This window comes from Rhinatrema bivittatum, chromosome 8 (assembly GCF_901001135.1).
Source record: "Rhinatrema bivittatum chromosome 8, aRhiBiv1.1, whole genome shotgun sequence".
Taxonomy (NCBI): Eukaryota; Metazoa; Chordata; class Amphibia; order Gymnophiona; family Rhinatrematidae; genus Rhinatrema; species Rhinatrema bivittatum.
The window spans coordinates 34,098,423-34,121,882 of record NC_042622.1 but is presented as its reverse complement, the minus strand read 5'-3'; the positions used below and the strand labels follow the sequence as shown (position 1 = coordinate 34,121,882).

General features: G+C 46.5%; 1 protein-coding gene across 1 annotated transcript in view; it reads left to right on the top strand.

Moving 5' to 3' along the window:
• Window positions 1-23,460, top strand: part of LOC115097484 (translocating chain-associated membrane protein 1-like) — a 233,511-nt gene that overhangs the window by 97,524 nt on the left and 112,527 nt on the right. The window contains exon 3 of the mRNA XM_029613374.1: window positions 14,108-14,226. Within this exon, the coding sequence (XP_029469234.1) occupies window positions 14,108-14,226 (119 nt within the window). The remainder of the gene's footprint in view (window positions 1-14,107; window positions 14,227-23,460) is intronic.

Genomic DNA, 23,460 nt, shown 5'->3' with positions numbered 1-23,460 from the left:
TATTGAGCGCATATTGTATTAAGCGTATATAGCTGTCGCTTATTGTTGAGCGCATATTATTGAGCGCTTATTGTATTGAGCGCATATTGCTGCCGCATATTATTCAGCGCATATTCTTCAGCGCGCAATGGAACAATCGAATGCCCCAGTGTCCCCGGCGGCGGCGCCTCCTGATTCCGGCGTGAAAGCTCTCGGCCTCTGCTCAGCATGCCAGCTCAGAGCCACGCACAGCGAGGAACCAGACTCCCTTTGTGCCCAATGTGAGGAGGCAGTGGGACCCTCGGGCCAGGACCAGTCTCAACCGAGGTTTGTTGACAGTTCCCCAGGGGCCACCCCGGATCTCGCAGGCAGTCTCGAACAACCTGGAATCCTGGGGGACCTGGTACCCCGACGACTTGAGACCACCTCCATTTCCTGGGTGGATCTCTTTAAGGGGATCCATGCCTTTGTACAGATGCAATCAGCTTCCCGTCCAGGCCCTGCTGTTGCTGCTGCTCCTGTTGCTGCTCCAGTGGATCCTGCCCCGGGACCTTCGCGTCCTTATCGTGGGCAAGCACACCTGCTTCCGGGCAGTCCGGTTCAGGTGGACCCTGATGTCTCGGAGACTGAATCAGAACCCTCCGAAGAGGGGGAACTTCCCTCGGGGATGGAGCCATATCGAACCATGAGGCGGTTCTTTCCCAAGGAAGATCTCTCCGACCTAGTATCTCAGTGCCTGGCGGAGTTGGATATTACAGGCCCCAGCACTACGGTGCCATCTACACAGAACCCTCTGCTGGAAGGTCTTCGTCCTACAGCCCGCCATTTTCCCTTCTTGCAAGCCGCACAGCAACTGATAGATCTGGAATGGGCTGCACCAGCGGCCTCATTCAAAGGGGGTCGGGGCCTGATAGGCACGTACCCCCTGGATCCGGCAATCAAGGAGATGCTGGCGTGCCCTCAGGTGGACGCCTTGGTTAGCGCGGTGGTCAAGCGCACTACCATTCCAGTTGGGGGGGGGGGGGGGGGGGGGGCGGCCCTCAAGGAACCTCATGACCGGTGACTGGATGCCATCCAGAAACAGACATTTGAGGTGGCAGCTCTGTCTTTGCGAATCGCAACCTGCTGCACAGTGGTGACACGTTCCTGTTTGTCACAGGTCAGGAACAATGCTCCGGCGGCAGACATGGAGTCCGCTCTCTCGTTCCTCACGGATGCTGCATCCGACCTAGTCCGTACAACAGCCAAGGGGATCTCATCTTCTGAAGTTGCCAGGAGGCAGCTCTGGATACGGAACTGATCAGCCGATGCTCCTTCGAAGACACGCCTCACCAGAATGCCCTTTAGGGGTTCTTTCCTGTTCCGAAGCGACCTTGATAAACTGGCCAGCACATGGGGTGCCTCTCCTATACCTCGACTGCCGGAAGACAGGTTCAAAAGGAACCAGCGCGCCTTTCCAAGGCCTTCCAGAGGCAGAAGCTCCCAACGCTTCATTCCCTATAGGGGTCGCTATCAGGCACCCTGACCTCAGGCCAGGAACCAGTCCTTTCGGCCCAAGCAGTAGAAGAGGGGAGCCAGCTTGGGTTCAGGGCCCGGCCACGCCTCCCAATGAGATTCAGCCGATCCATCTGGGGGACGGGGCCATGGGGGGCAGGTTAACCCTCTTCTACCCCAGATGGGTCGAGATTACGGCGGACCAGTGGGTCATCGCTATCATCAGAGAGGGTTATTTTCTGGACTTCCATCATCTACCTCCGGACAGGTTTGTGGAATCTTCGTGTCTGATCCACAAGAAGACAGCATTGGAAGCTACCTTGGCGAGGCTCCTGTCCTTGAAAGCCATAATCCCGGTACCTGCACGGGAAATGAATTCTGGGCATTATTCCATTTATTTCATGGTACCCAAGAAAGAAGGCACTTTCTGGCCCGTATTGGACCTCAAGTCAGTCAATCGATACTTACGGGTCCCGAGGTTTCGCATGGAAATGCTGCGCTCAGTCAAGAACGCAGTACAGCCAGGAGAATTCCTCACGGCCTTGGATTTATAAGAAGCCTACCTGCATATCCCGATTCACCAGGATCATCAGCGCTACCTACGCTTCAAGGTGCTGGGACGCCACTTCCAGTTCCGGGCTTTGCCCTTCGGGCTGGCCACGTCGCCGCGGACCTTCACCAAGGTGATCGTAGTGGTAGCAGCGGCGCTCAGACGGGAAGGAATCCTTGTCCATCCCTACCTAGACGATTGGCTGATCAGGGTGAAATCGCAAGAGGAGAGCCATCGGGCTACCAACAGAGTGATCGCCCTTCTGGAAAGCCTGGGATGGGTAGTCAACCTAAACAAGAGTTGCCTACAGCCTTCCCAATCTCTGGAATATCTGGGAGTCCAGTTCGACAACCAGGCAGACACAGTCAGTCTCACCACCAAGAGAAGATTAAAACTTCAGACGCGTCTTCGGTCCTTGATGGGAGCCAGTCGGCCCACAGCTTGGGATTACCTGCAGGTTCTCGGTCTCATGGCATCCACCCTGGAAGTGGTACCCTGGGCAAGGGCCCATATGAGACCTCTACAACGCTCCCTGCTCTCTCGATGGAGCCCCCGCTTCCGGAATTACTCCATGCATCTACCTCTACCAGCCAGAGTACGGACTCAGCTACGGTGGTGGTTGCAGTCCAACCACACGAGCAGGGGGTCAAAGATGTCCTCCCCCACGTGGACTCTGCTCACCACAGATGCCAGCCTGAGCGGATGGGGAGCACATTGCGAAGAACTCACCACCCAAGGACGGTGGAGCAGGGAAGAGTCGGGGTGGAACATCAACCGACTAGAGGCACGGGCAGTCCGGTTAGCCTGCCTGCAATTTGCTCACAGACTGAGGAACAGAGCAGTCAGAGTGATGTCGGACAACGCCACCACGGTGGCATACATCAACCGACAGGGCGGAACCAGAAGCCAACAGGTGTCCCTCGAGATAGCCCTGCTGATGGCTTGGGCAGAGGCGAATCTTCAGGACATCTCCGCCGTCCACATTGCCGGAAGGGACAACACCACGGCAGACTTCCTCAGCAGAGAAAGCCTAAATCCGGGGGAATGGTAGCTGTTGCCCACAGCCTTCCATATGATTGTGGATCACTGGGGGATTCCGGACATGGACCTAATAGCGGACAGGTCCAATGCTCAAGTACCCAGATACTTCAGCCGCAAGCAAGATCCGTTCTCTCAAGGGATCGACGACCTGGTTCAGCCATGGCCCCCAGGGGCCCTGCTATATGCCTTTCCCCCGTGTCCCCTGCTGGGCACCCTTATCCACAAGATTCGGAAGTACCGGGGCCTAGTTCTTCTAGTGGCACCAGACTGGCCAAGAAGACCCTGGTACGCGGACATGAGAAGACTACTGGCAGGGGAGCCTCTTCTCCTGCCTCCGCTCCGGGACCTGCTACGTCAAGGTCCTATCCTTCACGAGGATCCGGCTCAATTCTCTCTTACGGTCTGGCCATTGAGAGGGCTAGACTGAAGAAAAGAGGTTACTCTGAGCCAGTGATAGATACACTCCTCCGAGCGTGCAAGTTCTCCACATCCCTCACCTATGTCAGGATTTGGAGAGTGTTTGAAGCCTGGTGCGACACTCATGGCACAAATCCACATGCGACTACTATCCCTATTGTTCTGGATTTCCTGCAGGATGGGCTTCAGAAGGGTCTATCCCAAAGCTCCATCAAGGTTCAGGTGGCTGCGCTGTCTTGCTATGGTCCCAGGAGAGATGGCAAGATCATTGCCACGCATCCAGATGTTTCTCGCTTCCTGAAAAGAGTTAAGCACATTCGTCCGCCACTGAAGTGGCCAGTGCCTTTGTGGAACCTCAACATTGTTTTGGATTTCCTCGTGGGATCCACCTTCAGACACCTTCGGGGCCTGTCTCTCCGTTCTCTCACTTTGCTGGCTGTATGTTCAGCACGCCGCATCTCAGAGCTACAAGCACTGTCCTGCCGTGATCCCTTTCTCAGAATCACTCCTGAGGCTATCCATCTTCGCATGGTTCCATCCTTCTTGCCTAAGGTAGTCTCACAATTTCACCTCAACCAGACCATATCCTTGCCGACTACGGCAGGTCTGAAGAAATCAGAAGACGGGCGTTTGCTACGCCATCTCGACATTGGCAGATTGCTGCCCAGATATCTGGACATGACAGAAACAGTACGAAAGACTGACCATCTGTTCGTGCTGCACAGCGGGAAGAGACAAGGAGAAGCGGCTTCTCGGCCCACCATCGCCTGCTGGATTAAAGAAGTCATCAGAGCGGCCTACGTAGAGGCCGGGAAGTCACCGCCTCTAAAAGTCAAGGCCCATTCTACCAGAGCCCAAGCAGCATCTTGGGCAGAATCTAGGATGCAGTTGCCTGCAGAAATATGTAAAGCGGCGACGTGGTCCTCCCTCCATACCTTCTCCAGGTTCTACTGTCTGGATATCCAGGCCAGGGAGGACACAGCATTTGCGAGGGCAGTCTTACACGGTCCTCAGGCAGCCTCCCGCCCAGTCCGGAAGTAAAGCTTTTGTACATCCCACTTGTTCTGAGTCCATCTGGCTACACGACAGGAAATGGTGAGATTACTTACCTGATAATCTCGTTTTCCTTAGTGTAGACAGATGGACTCAGCATCCCGCCCAGCTGCCTGTCTACATTGGTTTTACCGATTCAAGGTAAGCCTTATCACTTCTTACATGAGTGTGTCCACTCTGCCAGGTGTCGACGCCTTCCGGTTGGGAATGCTGGCGGTCTCCAGCTACTATCAATCGGTCAGGGGAATCCTGTTTTCACTATTTCATTGATCGTCAGTACACATATATCCATAACAGCTTTTGCAAGGAAGATTACTGAGTTGTTTCACTTCCTGTGGGGGTATATGTACCCGTGCTGACATCAGATCTGTCTCCAACTGCTAGCACGAGCACACTATACCCACTTGTTCTGAGTCCATCTGTCTACACTAAGGAAATCGAGATTATCAGGTAAGTAATCTCACCATTGGTTGTTCTCCTTTCACCATGTCTCTGAGATGCCAATTAGGTCTATGTCATCATTCACTGCTATACATTCTAATTCTCCCATCTTACTACTTAGACTTCTGGCATTAGCATACAAACATTTCAAAGTTTGTTTTTTTGTTTGTATTTTCATTCTGCTTTTTAATTGATAGGGATAAGTTAGAATTTTTTAGCTCAGGTGAGTTTTTAGTTACAGGCACTTGGACTACTTTTCTTATTATTGGAACCTCACTGTGGGATGCCCTAATTCTAATGCATCATTAGTATCCTTTGAAGATACCTCTTTCCGAACCATGCGCTGCTGAGCGACTGTCTGCTTTCCCCTTTGTTCTAATTTAAAAGCTGCTCTATCTCCTTTTTAAAGGTTAGCGCCAGCAGTCTGGTTCCACCCTGGTTAAGGTTGAGCCCATCCCTTCGGAAGAGACTCCCCCCTTCCCCAAAAGGTTCCCCAGTTCCTAACAAAACTGAATCCCTCTTCCTTGCACCATCGTCTTATCCACGCATTGAGACTCCGGAGCTCTGCCTGCCTCTGGTGACCTGCGCGTGGAACAGGGAGCATTTCAGAGAATGCTACCCTGGAGGTTCTGGATTTAAGTTTTCTATCTAAGAGCCTAAATTTGGCTTCTAGAACATCCCTCCCACATTTTCCTATGTCGTTGGTGCCCACATGTACCACGACAGCCGGCTCCTTCCCAGCACTGTCTAAAATCCTATCTAGGTGACGCGTGAGGTCTGCCACCTTCGCACCAGGTAGGCATGTTACCAGGCGATCCTCACGCCCACCAGCCACCCAGCTGTCTACATTCCTAATAATCGAATCACCAACTATGATGGCCGACCTAACCCTTCCCTCCTGGGGAGTAGGCCTTGGGGAGATATCCTCGGTTCGAAAGGACAGTGCATCACCTGGAGAGCAGGTCCTTGCTGCAGGATCCTTTACTGCTACACCAGGTTGATGCTCTCCAATCATGAGACCATCTTCCTCCAAGGCTGCACCAGGGCTGCCAGTCTGAAGTTGGGACTTTGCTACTATGTCCCTGAAGGTCTCATCTATATACATCTCTGTCTGCCTCAGCTCCTCCAGGTCTGCCACTCTAGCTTCCAGAGATCGGACTCGTTCTCTGAGAGCCAGGAGCTCTTTGCATGGCATGCACATGTAGAACTTCTCACCGGTGGGTAAAAAAATCATACATGTGACACTCGATGCAAAAGACTGGGAAGCCCCCCCTCTTGCTGCTGGACTGCTGCCTTCATCTCAATTTTGATCAGTTCCTAGTTAAGTTTTAGGTTGCTATGGGAGTAGGAATGTATCTAACGTCCTATAAATGTTTTAGAGATTTCTTCTTCCTCTTCTTGTGCTGGGACCAGACCGGGAGCGTGCTAGGCCTGCGCAGCCGGCGCAAGGCCTCATCTTTACTCTCACCCCAGCCGCTCACTTCGCCGACCGCGAGACTGCTTCCCCGGCCGGAAACTAAGTTGTCTAATTCGGCCCTCCTCCGGGCTGGCAGCGAACCAATCAACTAAGGCCGCGAGGCAGCCAATTGGGGGACAGTCCCGACGGCCCCTTTAAACCTGCACGGCCACTAGGCGCCGCGTGCCGTGCATTGTGTGCCGAAGGAGCGCGACAAAGGGGCAGGCCCATTTGTGCACTTTTTCGTTCGGCACCGTAGTGCCTCCTAAACTCCCCTGACTGCAACACAATCTAGCATTTAGGCTCCCGATCCGGCTTTCTACACCAACTACCTCCCTCTAACCTTCCGGACAGGCAGACAACATACGTACCCAACGGCTGCTCAGCACTACCTTCATCGCCCTGCCTAGCTCGCATACCCCCACCCCTTCCCAAGCTGACCCCAGCATCCATCTAGCACTCAAGCTGAGCCAACTCCCCTCTCCTTACCAGAACCCCTTTTCGGCACTCAGTCCTTTACCTCTTAAGTCCCAGGGCCAGAACTAGCACCCTACAGTACTTCCCGCCAAGACCCCCCCCCGCCCCCCCCCCCCAGCATCCCAAAATAGTCATCCTTATACGATTGAAAAACATCCAGTATTGAGCCATCGCTGATATGCCAAGACCTCAAGACCACCTATCTACCCGTGGCACCACTCGACTACAGAAACACCAGTGACAATTCTCGATGACATAAACTCTCACTGCTTCCTCTCAAGATGCAAAGATACCCATCCTATACCAAAGCTCCTCCACTAGGATGCCGTCGCCTATGCAGCACCAAAACAAACCCTCATTCCGATCCTGATCTCTCCCCTCACCCAACTCCTGGGCCTCGCCTTATTCACACTAACACTTTTCAACACTCAATCGATCACCAAGAAAGCCCACATTCTACACGACTACCTGCTGGACTCCAAACCAGACATTTGTGCGATCAGAGACATGGCTTAAATCGGACTCAGTCTTAATAAATCAGCTTCCCACCCATTTATATGATGTCATCTCAATTCTTAGACAAAAGAAAAGAGGGGGAGTTCTCCTTTTAGTGGCCAAAAAAGATATGAACCTCACCCTTCACCCTATCAATACTAGTTCCAAACTCGAGATAGGCCTGTTCAAATCCAAATCACTCCAAATCCTCCTCACATATGCCCCCCCCCCCCCCCCCCGGGTCTGCTAGACCTAGATGCCTCACCTCTGGTGGAAATTATAGCTAAACACCTGACTCCGGATACCCCTGCCATCATCCTAGGGGACTTTAACTTACACATGGATGCCAACCCTCTCTCATCCAACTGTGAAGCTTTCCTATCCGCACTAACAGACATGGGCTTCAAACAAATCATCAACCAGCCTACACATAAAGCAGGTCACTCACTCGACCTCATCTTCACTAACTCCAGCCTCACACAGCATTCACCTCCTTTATGTCTCCCAGTTCCATGGGCTGACCATTTTAGGAAGACCTCCTACACCCCCTCCACTTACCACACTACAATACAGGAAATCCTGCTCCTCAGAAATACTCAGCAACTCATTGATCAAAGAACTTCCCAACCTAGATTTATCAAACCCTAACGCAGCGATACTATCTTGGCAAAACATAACAGAAGACATAGCTAACAATCTATGCCCTTATACGACAAAGACTATCAACCAGTCCCAGAAAAACAAACAACCGTGGTTCTCAAAGGAGCTCCACTCTTTAAAACAAGACCTGAGACAGAAAGAAAAGAAATGGAGGAAAACCCCCAACCCCAGCTCTCTAGCCTCTTATAAAGCTGCTCTCCTCTACTACAGAACTGCTACCCTATGAACAAAAAGAGACTTCTATGCCCTCCGAATCCATGATCTGATATTCGACGCAAAGGATCTCTTTTCTTACGTTTCCGAACTTACTAAATCTGCCACCTCCACCATTCCGGAGGACCAAGCCCAATCGAAAGCCAATGATCTAGCTCTCTTCTTCAGAACAAAATCTCCAATACTTTATCTAGACTACCTTCCAGTCCTAATACTCCACCTCTTGACTCCTCCCGAACTCGGATGCGGTGTTGGAATCTTTCGAACCTAAGAAGAATGAAACTTTCCACTCACCCCCTAGACCAAATACCATCTAAATCACTACTTCTAATACCGGATTCTATCTCTAAATATCTAGCAGATATTAGCAACTGCTCACTCTCATATGGAATCTACCCGGATGCTCTCAAACTGGCTACTCTCAAACCCATACTTAAGAAACCGAACCTGGATCCGGACGACCCTAACAATTATCACCCTATTTCTAATCTACCTTTTGTAGCCAAGAGAAAGTGGTAAATAATCAATTAGCAAACAATCTGGAAGAACACAAAATTCTCCATCCGTCACAATACGGATTCTGGAAATCACACAGCACTGAAACCCTCCACGTTTCACTCTTAGATCATATTTACTTGGGCCTCGACAAAGGACACTCCTTTCTGCTTGCACTTCTTGATATCTCCGCAGCGTTCGATACAGTAAATCACTCCACCTTATTAAATCGGCTATCAGATATAGGAATCACGGGATCTGCTCTCAAATGGTTTGACTTATTCCTTAACAGAGGCTACAAGGTTAAAATCAATAACAAGGAATCACCACGCACAAACTCTCCACTCAGAGTCCCCCAGGGCTCCTCCCTATCTCCCTGTTCAATATCTACCTCCTCCCTCTCTGCCATCTGCTCACTACTCTAAAACTGAAATTCTATATATACGCCGACGATGTACAAATTTTGATCCCCGTAATTGACTCATTGGCAATAGCAATCAAGCAATGGGACACTCACCTGCAAACAATCAACCTTCACCTTACAGGCCTTAACTTGGTTCTTAACACCGCTAAGACAGAATTACTACTTATCACCCCAGAAGACTGTCTTCACCAACAAAAATCATCTAATATCATCCAAATTTCACAAGCCAGAGACCTTGGAGTCATAATTGATAGTCACCTGACCTTAAAGAAGTTTATAAACAACACGACCAAGGAGTGCTTCTACAAATTACAGGTGCTCAAAAACTCAAGCCTCTACTATTCCACCACGATTTCAGATCGGTTCTCCAAGCTCTATCCTATTCTCCAAGGTTGACTACTGTAATTCTATCCTACAAGGTCTCCCAGCATCTACGACAAGACCCTTCCAGATGCTTCAAAATGCGGCGGCAAGAATCTTAACAAATACTAATCGGAGAGAACATATTACATCCATACTAAAAGATCTACATTGGCTCCCAGTTAATTTTAGAATACTTCACAAATCACTTACTATCATTCACAAAAGCATCCACCATCAGACCCCCCTCGACCTTCTCCACCCACTAAAACTACACTATACGGCTAGGCCAACAAGGGATCCTTACACGCCCCCCAACCAAAACAGTGCGCCGATCAACCATCAGAAATCGGGCATTCTCAACGGTAGCCCCCTCCATCTGGAACGCCATTCCTCCAGACCTTCGGCTTGAAACCTGTCTCCTAACCTTTAAAAAGAAACTCAAGACGTGGCTGTTCAGTCAAGCCTTTTTCTGTGCTTAAATTCAGCTTTACCACTCAGTATCTAATCCAACACTTCATCTTCAACCCCTAAACAAGCACTAAATTCTCATAGTATGCCATAGTACAGAGATAGACTATACAAGCATCCCCACTCGTATTTAGGTATTAGTACCTATTGTTTTATACCCCCTCTCTCATTTCCAACTCCCATTGTACTCCCTTGTTTTATTGTAACTTTTTTCTCTTCCTCTAATTATTACCTCTTGTTAATTGTTACCGTTATTAAGATCTTTGTTTTCTGTAAACAGTTGATTTGATTTGTATCAAAGTCGGTATATAAAAGCTATAAATAAATAAATTTGCAATATGTCTGGTAGTGGCCTACAGGGGTCTGATCAAACTCTCAAAGTGTTTTTTTTTGTTTTTTTTTTTGTGGAAGTGGCACCTGCCTATAAATTAAAGGATGAGCTAGGGGTGGGTGGGCGAGGGGTAGGAGGGTTGGGAAATAGTCTAACTTCAGTTAGTCAGCCAGAGTGACTCGCTGCTCTCTTGATTAACAGATGTTGGTACCTATTCAAACCAAATCATACTACCTCAACACCTTTCCAAGGTGAGTAACTGAACTGAACTTTTCAACCTTTTTACTTAGGTATACACTGCTTCTAGCTTCTGGCTACTTTTTTTTTTTTTTTTTGGGGGGGGGGGGGGTTGTTTTTGTTTTAAATACAAACACTCAGTTCTGCTTACTAGCTGCCTTACAGACTTTTAAAAATAAACACACTACCTACTGCATACTAGCTGCCTTATTGACTGACTATTTAAAAATACAAACAGTCTAACTTGTTTGTTCACTGCCTTACTGACTATTAAAAGCGCATACCCACTAAATAATATTCCCAAATAGTTAACTTTGCCCCAATACTTTTAAAAAAAGACAATGTCCCAAGCAAAAACTTACTGATTCCTTTCAGCCACCAGCAAGGTGATCCTCTCCTCTCAGTGCTCCCCACAGGTCTTCATAAAGTACCTGGCCATGATGGTGTCTCACCTTTGCAGGCTGGGAGTGCAAGTTTTCCCCTATCTGGACAATTGGCTGGTGAAGAGCAATTCTCAGGCAGGGACAGAGTGATCCCTGTGCTTGACCATCTGGGTGTTGGCGTCACTAGTGTTAGTTATTAACTACCCAAAGTCTCATCTCAGCCCATCACTTCAATTGGACTTCATTAGAGCCCTGCTAGACACTGCTCAGGCGAAAGCCTTCCTGCCATACACCAGGGCTCTTACGCTGGCATCCATTGCGGGAGTGATTCAACAGAGCCAGGAGTTATCAGCTTGGCACCTGTTGTGGCTGTTGAGCCACATGGCTGCAATTGTCCATATTACTCCCCTGGCACGATTACACATGCACAGAGCCCAATGGACTTTGAGGTCACAGTGGCGCAGGCCATTCAGGGCTTCCAGGTTCGCATCCAGATCACTCCGCTGCTCCAGGACTCTTGGTCTCTCCCTGTTCTCTTGAATTTGGAACAGGGAGTCTCCTTCCAAACACCGCCTACCCATATTGTCCTTATGACGGATGCGTCCAACCTGGGTTAGGGTGCCTATATGGGCAGGTTCTGCAACCAGGGTCTATGGTTCGCTCAGGAAGCATAGTTAGGATCAACTTCCTTGAGCTCAGGGTGATTAGGAATGCTCTATGGGCTTTCACAGATTGGTTGGCCAACAAAAGTGTCCTGATCCAGACAGACAGCCAAGTGGCAATGAGGCACACTATCGTTCCTCCTGTGTCAGGAAGCAGTCCAGATCTGGTCCTGGCCAAGGGTGTTGGTGCTCTGAGCTATGTATCTGGCCAGTATGGAGAATGTAGTAGGGGACAGACTGAGTTGTGCCTTCAGGCCCCAAGAGTGGTGTCTGGACCCTCCCCCTGCAACAGGAATGTGATTCAGTTCTGCTGCTTATACAGGTCAGACGGCAAACCAGCCTCAGATGCCTTTGCCTGCCATTGGGGCAAGGTCCTTCTGTATGCGTATTCTCAGACTTCTGAGCTGCAACAGGAGCAAGGGACTATGATCCTTATAGCCTCTCATGGACCGAGACAGGTCTGGTTCCTGCTCCTTTGAGAGTTGTCCTTCCGGGAACCAAACAATCTGGGCACTTTGCCAGATCTTATCACTTAGGATCAAGGCAGGCTGTGGCATCCCAACCTCCAGGTCCTGTCTCTCTCAGCCTGGATGTTGAGAGGTTAATCCTGAAGCTACTTGATCTTTGAGAATGTCTCTCGAGTCCTGGTAGCTTCTCAAAAGCCTTCCACTAGAAAGTCCTATATACTAAAGTGGAGGAGGTTTTCCATGAGGTGTGAGCTGAAGGCCCTAGATGCTTTCTCTTGCCCCCCACAAAAACTGTTTGAATACCTTCTGCACCTCTCAGAAACTGGCCTATAATCCAACTCCGTTAGAGTTCATCTGAGTGCAATTGGCGCATACAACCATGGTGTAGATGGTATGCCTATCTCTGCACAACCCATAGTTGTACGGTTTATGCGGGACCTGCTTCAGTTGAAGCCTCCTCTGAGGCTATCTGCTGTGTCTTGGGACATCGATGTGGTGCTGGCTCAGCTGATGAAAGCTCCTTTTGAAATGCTGTGCTCCTGACCTGAAGGGTCATATTTGTGATGGCGGTCAGTGAGCTCCAGGCCTTAGTGACTTATCCACCTTATACCAAGTGTTATCATGATAGGGTGTGTAAACAGTTCCTGCCTAAGGTGGTGACGGACTTCTTTCTTAACCAGTCAATCATCCTGCCAATATTCTTTCCCAGACCCCATTTACATCAAAGCGAACAAGCTCTGCACAGTTTGGATTGCAGGAGAGCCTTAGCCTTCTATCTGAAGCAGACAGAAACGCATAGGCAGTCCATCCAACTTTTCATTTCTTTTGACAGGAATAGATTGGGAGTTGCTGTTGCCAAACAGACAGACTCTATCCAATTGGCTAGCAGATTGCATCTCCTTCTGTTTATGCCCAGGTGGGGCTGCATCTTGGGGGTCAAGCCAAGGCTCTTTCTGTCAGCCATGGCAACGTCGGTGGCCCACTTGTGAGCAGTTCTCGTGGAGGAAATTAGCAAGGCTGTGATGTGGAGTTCCCTCCACACATTGCATCACACTAGTGTCTGGATAGGGATGGCTGACGTGACTAGATTCGGCCAGTCTGCCCTCCGGAATCTCTTTGAGATGTAGAACCCAACTCTCTCCTGCTTAGGGCCCAATGTTTGGGTTCAGGCTGTCTTCACCTCTGTTACCAACAGCACTATGGTGGTTGTGCCTGTTGGCACCTGGTTGGTCTCCTTTTGTGTTGGGGAGCAGCCTGTAGTTAGGGATTCACCCATGTGTGAGGACTACCATCTTGCTTGTCCTAGAAAAAAGCCGAGTTGCTTGCTTGTAACAGGTGTTCTCCTAGGACAGCAGGATGTTAGTCCTCATGAAACCTGCCCGCCAACCCGTATAGTTGGTTTTCTCCTGATTTTTATTTTTTATCGTAATTCTATGTTATGAGATTGAAGAGGGTACACTGTGTGGATGCTTGGATTAGGGTATGCTGGGCATGCTCAGTATATCCAGTCAAACTCCTAGAAACTTTGACATAAGTTTTCTGTGCCAAGCTCCATCCAATGATGTCACCCATGTGTGAGGACTAACATCCTGCTGTCCTAGGAGAACACCTTTTAAGGTAAGCAACTCTGCTGTCCTCTGATGTTTGATTACCTAAAATATCAGATTTAATTATTGCACACTTTTCCAGGTATTTTTTTCCATACTTTATATTCCTTCTCATTTTAGTTTAACAGCTGTTTTCAGCATGGGGCAACTATCTGCCCTGAATCTGGCCACTAAGTGTTGCTGTTATGTGATGATTGGACTCCCTCATCCCCAACTATCACAAAGCTGAGGGAATAGAAAACTTAAGATGTGAATCACTTATGTCCATCTGTATGGCTCTACACAGCGCTGGCATGTTCATTTATTATCTTATTTATACATTTAACAAATACTCTGAACATTGTATAAGTTCATCATTATTTTTGTGCTGAAAAGTGATTTTTTTCTTTTTCAGATAACCGGAACGAATCTCTTCATTTCTATGAGTATGGCCTCAAAGATGTTGCTACTGTATTTTTCTACATGCTTATAGCAATTATTCTTCATGCTGTCATCCAGGAATATATTTTAGATGTAAGTTTTTGAGATTTTATCTTTATCTCTTACAAGTTATATAGGTTGGTGGTCCTTAAATGCTAACCATCAGTTTTGTTAAAATGAGGACTTTAGATTGAGTCTGCATTATAAGCTCTTACCGTATACCCTTACTTGAGTAGTTTACATATTCATGTTTTTTTTTAAACATGCAAATTGCTGATTGATTTATGTTCTGCTTTTCTGCGCTTCAAAGCGGATTACATTCATATATCATAATGAAGGTAAACTTTGGGTGTATTTGTTTTGGAGGTAATGTAAGACATTTCTGGATAATTGTAAATGTTCCAGGAAATAATCATTTTCAAAATCAAGGAAGATATGTCTGCTGAAATAGCAATTGTACAAGCAACTATCCAAAAAATATGCACTCATAAATGTTGAACGTTTTTCTATGGCATGTGCAATTAAATTACTGACATTAGTAGCATGGGATCCATTTAATGTTTGGGTACTTGCCAGGTAATTGTAATCTGGATTGGCTACTTTTGGAAAGAGGATGCTGAGCTTGATGGACCCTTGGTCTGACCCAGTATGGCAACTTCTTAAGTTCTAAGTAGTGTCTTCTCTTTTCTAAGATTGAACTTAAAATTCCAGAGGCGCTCCTCTTGCATGCAGACTCCTCCATTATAATGATGGCTTTCTAAATAATGAGCTTGGTTTACTTTTTTTTTTTTAAACTGTCAGGTGACTGTCTCAGAATTTTCAGGTTTTGTTAGATAGCTGTGTTAAAAGGGGGATAATCGGAAGGCATTTGGGGTAATCAGTGGTGCACAGGGGACCAGTCCATAGAAGGTTATCTACTTAGACATATATGCCTTTTATTTACGTCTGGAATCCTCAAAACACAAGTGTATTTACCACTGTATAGGGCTGAATTTTCCATTGATAAGCACATGTGGGTCATGACATCCAGTGGTACTGAATGGACTTGGCTCTTCAAGTTAGTAAAGCTTTGAACTCTACTGTGCATGTGCAGGAGTTCCCGTGTGGACGTTGCCCCATGAGACAGTCATTTTTTGTCCGAGCACAATATTTTTCTTCTCTAAAATCCTTAACATTTTAAATTTAATTTTTCTTTAGTCTTTCCTTATTTAGCTGGCTTGCTACCTCTGCAGCCCCACAACAGTACTTTTCAGTGCTACCAAAAAAGTGTGGCCTTCTCTTCCATCATGTCCAGTCAGAAGAAATAGACAAAAATAGTGAGCAGATTTAAAATTTGTATCTGTGGAAAACTTGTCCCTCATCAACAGTCATGAACTGTTACCAATGCCTCAGACCAGAACATGACCAGAAGCGCTATGTCTGTGGTTGTTCCCGCACTTCACATCGAGGAACTGCATAAATATTTCTAGAGGCACAGTAAGTCGGCCTCCCACAGTGCAATCTCACCTGGCTCATCGGGAAAAGAGTTGAGTAGGAGTTCCTCTAAAACACTTTCATCTGCTGAAGCTGAAACTATAAGTTTGAGTTCCACCAGCTGCCTTGTGTCAAAGACAAAGTGGCATTAATCACTGGAGCTATTTTAGCCTGCATCGATGAAGCTCGCATACACTAAGCAAGCCGCATTGGCACCTGCACAGTGGACATGGCCTATCAGCATTTGATGCATGGTGCGCTAATGCTTTTTCTCTTTGGTCACATGGTGCACAGGATTCTATATCACAAGATCTCATGATGCACAGTGCAAGGACACATGATGCAGCTAATGCACAATATCGTTATTCTGCACCTAATTCCTCAGCAAGCGAAGCCACCGATGCATCCACTTAAGGCTTCAATTTATCAAGCTCCTTTGCAAACACAATTCTACATAGCCCATCCTAGATTTGCAGGAGAAAGGATCAGGTTGCCCCTGGCCCCTCCCAACAACCAGGGCACTCACCCCACCGAGATAAGTGGCAAAAGGACTTCACCTGGAGACTGCAGAATCTATATCCTCTATAGTACTGCTTATTTCTAACAGGCTGCCCATTCCTGAGTAGGATCTTATCCTAGTCTTGGAAGAGAATGTACTATCATCCTTGCCAGGCCAGAGGACATATCAAAATAACAGATTTGGTGAATTTTCTTTACCTCTCTGACCAAGGAGAAGGAAGAAACATTCCAGCCTCTTATTTTTTTACGATTGCTGCAGTGATACCACAGACCGGAAGCCTGATCTCACCTATAGGGATAAACTGAGCATCAGAGCCCTTGATTTCTTAGCGTCCAGTCAGATGAATCCAGAACAAGTGGGTTATGCACCTCTACCAACATATGGAATCGGAGGAAACTGACGTCACAGTATATATATCCCTGCATTGACAGCAGCCTGCCAGTATTCTCCGTCTCCAGCAGAAGGCTGACGTGCATCTCCCTACTGGGGATTCCTTCATTATGAGAAAGGAGAATTAAGGAATTTAAATTTGCCCCGCTCTCCTGCAGTAATACCAAATGTCCCTCCCCACAATTGAGAATTCCTGAGTTGATTTCCGTGATCCCTCAGATGAGTGCCTGGTCTGGTAGCTGGTTTTCAGCCAGCGTGGACTTAGCTGCTTAAGCAGCTGAAAGGCAGCAGGTACAGGAAGCTGAGTGTGGCAGGATGGCGCATGCCCTCTCCGCCCTGCAGCCAGAGACTGTCTCTGTACTCAGGTAAGGCTGAGCTCTGGTAAGTTTAAAACAAACAAAGAAAAAAAAGTAATATACAGAGACTTAGGAGGCTTTTGTTGCATAGGGCTTCCTCCTTCCCCTGGTCTCAGTAGTCGGTGCGCCGTTTCAACTTTCACCCCACTCGGGAGGTCGAGGGACGTTAGGCAGCTTGGTGGGTTGAGCGGACTCCTTAGGCTAGGCCTTGTTCTGAGACGTTTTCGCTGCATGCCGCATGGTAGGCCACAACGGCATTTTGCACACTTTCTCAGGCTGCTCTCTACAGGATTGTCTATTTGGCCTGTGCATCTAGCTGTGTGTCCGGGTTGTGCGCCAATTTTTGGATGCACAGTCTGACCTTATAGTCTGTGTGTCCAAGTTACCCGGCGCTGTAGTGACAACACGCTTACCAGGGTGCACATGTAGTACTGTGCTCTTAAGCTTTTTGGGGCGCTTATCTTTGGGATGCTTAAGTCTTGGATGCCTAATTTTTGGGTGCCTTAGTTGGAAGTGCGTCCAAACGGTGCTGACAAGTTAGCTGAGATGCCCTAATATTTCTCTTTGCACTGCCTGTCATGTTAGGGCATCTCAGCCAGGAGTGCCTGCTAACTTGTCAGTGCTGTTTCGACGCTCAGAGAATTATCTTCCTCTGATTTCACTAAACCTGGTTCTTTCTAGCCAGATATAGGTCTGGGTAAAGACGACTCAGGAGGAGTGCTTGAATTTGGAACTCCCTAACTGTTTCCTCAGCAGGGGATGGTAGCTCAGTACCTCCTAGTTTGGATACTTCTACTTTTTCATGCGTAGAATTTTTCCAGGGGTTGCAATCTTTTCCTCAGGTGTAGTCTTTAACTCTGTCCAATGCTTCCAGAGCAGAGGCGTAGGGAGAAACCTTGCCTGGACCTTCTGTTAACCACCACAGTACTCCTAGAGTGGCAGTGGGACCTCCTGATAAAGACAGAACTGGATGGCTCAGATGACGCTGCTGATCCTGACTCTCTTGATAATGGTGACATTCATTCAGGACGAGAACAATATAGAACTATGCTACAGTTCTTTCATAGAGATGAATTGCCAGCTCTGATCTCCAAGACCTTGGAAATGCTTGGAGTTCCTGGGGCAGATTCTGGCATAAAGCGTCTTGTTTTTCCCTGTGATGGAGAGCCATTCAAGAATTAATTGATCTTGAGTGGGATGCCCTGGAGGTCTGGTTTTGGAAGGTCTGTACCCTCTGGATCCAGTGGTAAGAATGCCCTTACCTTTTCTGAAGGTAGATGCACTTGTGGGTGCAGTCTCCAAGAGGGACCACTATTCCTGTGGAAGGAGGAGCGGCCTTGAAGGATGCTCATGATAACTGAGCCTGTCCTTAAGCAAGCATTTAAAGCAGTGGCAATGACGTTGCAGATCATGTCTTGTTGTTTCTTGGTGGCTCGCTCTTGTTTACTTCTCTTCCAGGAGGTTGATGACTGGGATAAGCTCCAGGGCAGTTATGGAACCAGCTGCTGCCTTCATGGCAGATGTGGGCTGTAATTTGGTCCGCACTTCAGTCAGGAGGGTGGCTTCTATAGTTGCGGCCAGGCATCAGTTATGGTTGAGAAATTGGTTGACCAATGCGACCTCCAAGGATAACCTCACCCAGTTGCCCTTTAATGGGCTCTCTTTTATTTGGAAGTAAGTTGGAGAAACAAGCCAGTAAGTGGGGCAAATCTCTGGTTTCTCGTTTGCCGAAGGGTAAGAAGCAGGCGCAGCACTCCTTTAACATGAGGCCGTGCTAGAGGGTTTAGGCGTTTTCAATCTTATAGAGGAGCAACCTTTCCTAGGCCTTGACCTTTCGGCAGGTCTCAGTCCTTCCATCCCAGACAACACAGAAGGGGCGCAGGCTCAGGTAGTTGGCACCTCCTGAGCCTCTCAATGAAGGTTTGCCAACTCACCCCCTCCCCCGGGAACAAGAGATAGGATGACACCTCTCTCTCTCTCTTTTTCTTTTTCTCTCTCTCTCTTTCTCTTTCTCTCTGTCTCTCCCTCCCCAGAGGTGGGTCGAAATCACATTGGATCAATGGGAGAACTTCGCAGTGTTCCTCAGGATGTGTTCATGGACTCTCCCTGCCACTCCCCGCAGAAGAATTTGGCATTGGAGAGTACATTGGCGAGGCTCCAAAGTCTGAGGGCTGTGGTCCCCAGTGCCCCCCTCTCAAGAAAATATTTATTTATTTAATTTATTTTAAAGGTTTTTATATATCGCATATACACACATGAAGTGGAACTAGGCAGTTTACAATTAAAAGGAACATACATAAGGTATAAAAATAAAAGTATTGAATACTAAACACGAAGTACAGATTCTGAATAAATAAAGGTGAATGACACTTTTTAACTTGTTAGGTTGATGTTATAAGCTAGGAAAGGCTTGTAAGTATAAATAAGTTTTTAAGGCTTTTTTGAAGTCATGTTTTGTGGTGAGTTGTCTAATGTGATTGGGTAGGGAGTTCCATATTTTCAGTCTGGCGACTGAGAAGGCACGGCTGCGTGTTAAATTCAGTCTGGCAGTTTTTACTGTGGGAATTTGAAAGAGATTTTTGTCAGCAGAGCATAAATGACCAGGTGGTTGATAAATTCAGAGAGTGGAGCATAATCATATAGATGAAGTAATGTTAAATTATGGATTATCGTTAAAATTTTATATTTGATTTGCTGGCGAATGGGTAGCCAGTGAAGTTGCATGAGGATGGGGGTTATGTGGTTTCTACAGGGGGTGTGGGTAAGGAGTCTAGCAGTACAGTTTTGAATTAGTTGAAGCGGTTGTAGTGCAAAGTCAGGGAGGCTTATGTATAATGAATTACAATAGTCAAGGCTTGTCAGGATAAGAGACTGAAGCACATATCGAAAGTCAGCAGGAAATAGTAGTGGTTTGAGGTTCTTGAGTAAGTGAATTTTGTAAAATGATTTTGTAATAGATGCACTATTTGTGGACATGGATAGCTTGGAATCAATGTGAACACCTAGGTTGCAAGCATGACTGCGTATTGGTATATGATATTTGTTAAAGACAAGTTCAGCAGGAGATGCAAGTATAGAGTTTTTGGAATAGTGGACAGGTGTATGTTTTCGGTTTTTTCTGCATTGAGGGTGAGATGATTGTGTATTAGCCAAGTATTTATTGTTTGTAGGTAGATTGTGGCTAATGAGAAGGTGTGTTTCCATGATGAGTCATAAGGGAGGATGAGTTGATTTGCATAGATTTTGTAGTTTATGTTGAGACTTGATAGAAGTTGACATAGTGGGAGAAGATATATATTAAACAGGATAGCGGAGAGTGCGGATCCTTGAGGTACTCCAGAGTCAGTGTAATACAGGTCAGAGCAGAATTGTTTGAGATTGATTTGTTGTGGGTGGTGATGTAGAAAGGATCTGAACCAATCGAGCACTTTACCCAGTAATACCAATGTTTTGAAGATTATTACAAAGAATTTTGTGGTTTAGGGTATCGAAAGCAGCGGCGATGTCGGAGTTGAGAATGTAATCTGTTGAAATTGAAACCTCGAATTATGGAATCAAAGGATGAAAGGGTTTCAGTGCTGTGTCCTTTCCTAAAGCTGTGTTTTGGGTGTAAAATGTTATTGTCTTCGATGTATTTATTTAGTTGGTGTAGAACGACAGATTTGATTAATTTCGCAGGGGTAGTGAGGGATGCTATAGGGCGGTAGTTACTTGGGAGGTTAACATCAGGTGTTTTTTTTCTTGGGAATGGGGAGAATTGAGGTTTTTGAGTAAAGTCGGGAAGATTCCAGTTGTTAGCCATAACTTAATGATAGTGCTAAAGATTTACGGACGTCACGTAGTAATTTACTGGGACATGGGTTGAACGGACTGTTGAGATTTTTATTTTTGAAAGGATTTGAATTATTGTATCTGTCGAAATGGTGGAGAATTCAGTCCAGGAATAGGAAGGGGAAGCTTGGGTGATGTGTGGGATTGGCAAATGGTTAAATTTTGATGAAAAAGTTGAAATTTTATCTTTAAAATGGTTTGCAGTGTTGCAAAAAATAGTTTGATAGGTGATCCGATTGGTCGTTTTTCACTATCAGGGATTTCACGATGTTAAATAAAAGGTTACCATTTTATTTATATTTATTTAAAACATTTCTATACCGGCCTTCATGAATGGGATTCATATCAGGCCGGTTTACATGGAACAGGGGAAACCAGAAGTAAAAATAAAACCGACTAAACATAAATAAGAAAGGTCGAAAATTCAAAGTTACAATAAACAGGGGTATTGAACTTGGGAGCTAGTGTAGCTAGGAATAAGTGAAGTAGGAGTAAGAGCGATAGAGATTAACTAGGTAATTATCAATTAATATGTTATGAAATTAATAGATATTAAGTTCCTTGATCTGGGTATGACGAGTTAATTTGTGTTAGGGGAAGGCTTGGAGGAAAAGCCACGTCTTAAGTTTCCTTCGGAAGGTGTGGAGGCATGGTTCCAGTCTTAGATCAGTCGGTAGTTTGTTCCAGAGGACTGGTCCTGCTGTAGAGAAGGAACGTTCTTTGGTGGTTGTTAGCCGGGTGGATTTGGTAGGTGGGACTTGCAGCATTCCTTTATATGCCTCTCTGATGGGCCTGTCTGAGGCATGGAGTTTGAGTGGAGCCTGTAGGTCTAGGGTGAGTTGTTTGTGAATGGTTTTGTGTATTATGGTGAGTGCTTTATGTTGAATTCTGTATTTTATTGGCAGCCAGTGTAGGTTACGGAGGATAGGGGTAGTACTGCCATTGGCAGTAGAAATTCTTTTTGCATGATATGTTTTCTTACTGGTGTTTGTTTGCTTTTTGTAATGGTTGAGACAAGCATAATAAGCATTTTTTTCATTCTGGGATAGGATTCTTGTGCCATTGCCGCTCAAGGTGGCGTAGTTTTGTCTTTAAGTGGCATAATTCTGTAGTATACCTGGGGGGGGGGGGGGGGGGGCGTGGTCACGTGAGCGAGTTTGACAAAGTTTTTTTGGGGGAAAAAGTGTCATGGGAGTTTTACACTGTGTTGAACCACTTTATGAATTTGCTTTCGATGTCTGAGTGTCAGGGTTGGGTGGCAAAGCAACTTGTACTGAAAAATGGTTACGAAATCGGTCTAGGTCAATCTGTTTTCTTTTGTAGATTAGTTTTTTATCAGGGTGAAAGTGTGTGGGTTTTGGAGTATGGATACGGGGTGATATTCCATTTATTTTGTCGTACCAAAGAAGGAGGGCTGCTTTCGTCCCATCCTGGACCTCAGTTTTCAACAGTCATCTGCGGGTAAAACATTTTCACATGGAAACCTTGATCTTGGTGATAATGGCCATGCATGCAGTTGGGGGAATTTCTGACCCCCTGGATCTATCTGAAGCGATTCTTCACATTCCCATCTGACTGGAACATCAATGCTTTCTGCAGTTTGCAATTTTGGGGCTCCACTTTGTTTTGGGCACTGCCCGTTGGTCTGGCCACTGCTCCCAGAAGCTTTTCAAAGGTAATGGTGGCAGTTGCGGGAGAGTTAAGAGAGGATGGAATCCTAGTGCACCCGTATTTGGATGACTGGCTGATTTATTTATTTAAAAGCTCTTCTATACTGTCGTTAAGTTAGATAACCATCACAACAGTTTACAGCAAGGCACGATAATGCATAAAGTAAGTGGTATAGAATACAATTAATCATGTGCCATCATAGTGCGGTAACAATTCACTTCATAAGAACATAAGAAAATGCCATACTGGGTCAGACCAAGGGTCCATCAAGCCCAGCATCCTGTTTCCAACAGTGGCCAATCCAGGCCATAAGAACCTGGCAAGTACCCAAAAACTAAGTCTATTCCATGTAACCATTGCTAATGGCAGTGGCTATTCTCTAAGTGAACTTAATAGCAGGTAATGGACTTCTCCTCCAAGAACTTATCCAATCCTTTTTTAAACACAGCTATACTAACTGCACGAACCACATTCTCTGGCAACAAATTCCAGAGTTTTAATTGTGTGTTGAGTAAAAAAGAACTTTCTCCGATTAGTTTTAAATGTGCCCCATGCTAACTTCATGGAGTGTCCCCTAGTCCTTCTACTATCCGAAAGAGTAAATAACCGATTCACATCTACCCGTTCTAGACCTCTCATGATTTTAAACACCTCTATCATATCCCCCCTCAGTCGTCTCTTCTCCAAGCTGAAAAGTCCTAACCTTTTTAGTCTTTCCTCATAGGGGAGTTGTTCCATTCCCCTTATCATTTTGGTAGCCCTTCTCTGTACCTTCTCCATCGCAATTATATCTTTTTTGAGATGCGGCGACCAGAATTGTACACAGTATTCAAGGTGCGGTCTCACCATGGAGCGATACAGAGGCATTATGACATTTTCCGTTTTATTCATCATTCCTTTTCTAATAATTCCCAACATTCTGTTTGCTTTTTTGACTGCCGCAACACACTGAACCGACGATTTCAATGTGTTATCCACTATGACACCTAGATCTCTTTCTTGGGTTGTAGCACCTAATATGGAACCCAACATCGTGTAATTATAGCATGGGTTATTTTTCCCTATATGCATCACCTTGCACTTATC